This window comes from Malurus melanocephalus, unplaced genomic scaffold, assembly GCF_030028575.1.
Source record: "Malurus melanocephalus ecotype Western Australia unplaced genomic scaffold, MMel_1.1 scaffold_2426, whole genome shotgun sequence".
NCBI classification, from domain to species: Eukaryota; Metazoa; Chordata; class Aves; order Passeriformes; family Maluridae; genus Malurus; species Malurus melanocephalus.
The window spans coordinates 7,718-10,907 of record NW_026625658.1 but is presented as its reverse complement, the minus strand read 5'-3'; the positions used below and the strand labels follow the sequence as shown (position 1 = coordinate 10,907).

At 46.7% G+C, this 3,190-nt stretch overlaps 1 protein-coding gene across 1 annotated transcript; it reads left to right on the top strand.

Annotated features, from left to right (window-relative positions):
- Positions 1-3: 3 nt before the first annotated feature.
- On the top strand, positions 4-2,451 carry LENG1 (leukocyte receptor cluster member 1; the record flags this gene model as incomplete). Its single annotated transcript, XM_057388742.1, has 2 exons — positions 4-260; positions 1,339-2,451. Coding segments are annotated over 2 exons (447 nt in total), but the record flags the coding sequence as incomplete, so codon positions are not given.
- Between the last annotated feature and the right edge of the window lie 739 nt (positions 2,452-3,190).

The following is a 3,190-nucleotide window of genomic DNA, read 5'->3' as shown; positions in this document are numbered from 1 at the left end:
TTCCCCCAGGAGCGGCGGGAACGGGCGCTGGGGGTCCTGACCTACCTGGGCCAAAGCGCGGCCGAAGCTCAGACCAAACCCCCCTGGTACCTGAGAGCACCCCCCAAATTGGGGGAGGGGTCCCGGGAGGTGCAGGGGGGGCGCAAATCCCTCCTGGATCCTCTGCAGGAAATGAGGAAGGGGCTGAGAAAAATCCCCGAGCCCGAAAAACCCCCCCGGAGCCCCCCCGGGAACAGCCCCGAGAGGGGAGGGGGAGGAGGGTGAGTGAGGTTTAATTCATTTATTAATTGGGTTAATTAATTCTTGATTAATTGGGTAAAAAATGGGGGTTGACCCCTGCAAAATCGGGGTTTCATACTCCAAAATTAGGGGTTTTTTCCCTTAAAATTTGGGGTTTATTCCTCTAAAAATTGGGGTTTTATTTCCCTAAATTGAAGTTTTAATGCCTGAAAATTTGGGTTTATTCCTCCCAAAATTTGGGGTTTACTTCCTTAAAATTTGGGGTTTTTTTCCCTAAAATTGCGGTTTTATTCTCCTAAAATTGGAGTTTATTCGCCTAAAAATTGTGATTTTTATTCTCCAAAATTTGGGGTTTATTCCTCTAAAAATTGGGGGTGGATCCCTCCAAAATTTATTCCTTTAATTAACCCCTTAATTACACCCTTAATTGCCCTAATTATCCCCATTACTTACCCCTAATTAACCCCTTAACTACCCCCTTAATTACTATGTTGATTACCCCAATTATTTCCTAAATACACTCAAACCATCCGGGTTCATTACCCCAATTAACCCCTTAATTACCCCAAATTTCCCCTTAAATTACCCTAATTAACCGTTCAACTATCCCTAATTACCCCCTTAATTACTCCTAATTAACCCTTTCAATTAGTCCTAATTAACACCTCAATTACCCATCAAATTACCCCAATTAACCCCTTAATTACCCATCATTAACCCCTTAATTACCCATCATTAACCCTTCCATTACCCCTAATTAAACCCCCAATTACCCCCTTAATTACCCTAATTAACCAATTATCCCTAATTATCTATTAATTACCTCTAGTTAACCCTTCAATTACCCCTTTAATTAACCCTAATGAACCCCTTAACTACCTCTAATTAACCTTTCAATTACCCCAATTAACCCCTTAATTACCTTAATTAATCATTCAATTACCTCTAATTAACCATTCAATTACCCSTAATTAACCCTTTAATTACCCCAAATTAACCCCGATTTACCCCCCCATTAACCCCTCCCATTACCCATCCCTAATCCCCATTAATTAGTATTAATTAGCGTTAATTARCATTAATTAATTGCCGTTTCAGGCTGGAGGAGCTGCGGCGTCAGCGTTTGATCCGCGAGGCCKCCGAGGCCGCCCGGAGCCGGGAATTGCTGAGGAAAAATGACCCAAAATCCCCAAAATTCACCCCAAAATCCCCAAAATCCCCCCGGGAGAGGGAACAGCCCTACAACAGCCAATTCCATCCCAAATTGGGGAGAAAAAAATACACCTGAGACCCCAAAAATATCCAAAATATCATAAAAATAACCCAAAAATCATCAAAATCACCCCAAAATTCACCCCAAAATCCCCCAAATTCACCCCAAAATCCCCCAAATTCACCCCAAAATCCCCCCGGGAGCGGGAACAGCCCTACAACAGCCAATTCCATCCTAAATTAGGGAGAAAAAAATACACCTGAGACCCCAAAAATACCCCAAAATCCCCCCAAATTCACAATGGACTGTTCCACCTCAGACTGGTGGGGGAGGGGGCCCAAAAAACCCCCCTGAGACCCCCAAAATCCACCCAAAACCCCCCCAAAATCCACAATGGACTGTTCCACCTTGAACTGATATGGGAGGGGACCCAAAAAAACCCCAAGAACCCCAAAATTCACCAAAATCCACCCAAATCCACAATGGACTGTTCCACCTCACACTGGTGGGGGAGGGGGCCCAAAAAAAAAACTCTGAGACCCCCAAAATTCACCCAAAACCCCCCCAAAATCCACAATGGACTGTTCCACCTTGAACTGATGTGGGAGGGGACCCAAAAAAACCCCAAGAACCCCAAAATTCACCAAAATCCACCCAAATCCACAATGGACTGTTCCACCTCAGACTGGCACAGGGGGGGCCCATAAAACCCCCCTAAAACCCCCCTAAAACCCCCAAAATTCACTCAAAATCCCCCCCAAATCCGCAATGGACTCTTCCACCTCAGACTGGCACAGGGGGGGACCCAAAAATCCCCCCTGAGACCCCCAAAAACTCCCCAAAATCCACAATGGACTGTTCCACCTCACACTGGCGCAGGGGGGACCCAAAAATCCCCCCTAAAACCACCAAAATTCACCCAAAATCCCCCAAAATCCCCCCCAAATCCACAATGGACTGTTCCACCTCACACTGGTGGGGGAGGGGGACCAAAAAAAGCCCCCCGAGACCCCCAAAATTCACCCAAAACCCCCCAAAATCCCCCCAAATACACAATGGACTGTTCCACCTCAGACTCGCATGGGGGGGGGCAAAAAAACCCCCCCCGAGACCCCCAAAATTCACCCAAAATCCCCCCAAACCCACAATGGACTGTTCCACCTTGGACTGATGTGGGAGGGGACCCAAAAAAACCCCAAGAACCCCAAAATCCACCCAAATCCACAATGGACTGTTCCACCTCAGACTGGCACAGGGGGGGACCCAAAAAAACCCCTAAAACTCCCAAAATTCACCCAAAATCCCCCAAAATCCACCCGAGACCCCCCCAGGACTCCCCCCAAACCCAATGGGACCCTCCAGGACCTCCCCAAAATTCCAGGGACCCCTCCCCAAATCCATCAAAACCCCCCCAAAATCCATTGGTATCTCCCATCCCCTCTATGGGAACCCTCGGGGTGGAGCGGCCCAAAATTTTTCGGGGGGGGGGAACCCAATTTTGAGGGGAAAAAAAAGGAATTTTGAGGGGGATTTTTCACTCAAATTTTGGGGGTGAAGAGGAAATTTGGGGGGTGGGATTTGGGGTTGAAATGGAGGATTTTAGGGACCCCCCACCCAAAAAAATAAAAAAATCCCCTCCCCCACCCCCCCCCACAACGAGCTGTGATATAAAACTATTTATTCATAAATATTTTCCAAAACGAAAATAATTTTACGAAAAAAAAAAAACTCTTCAAC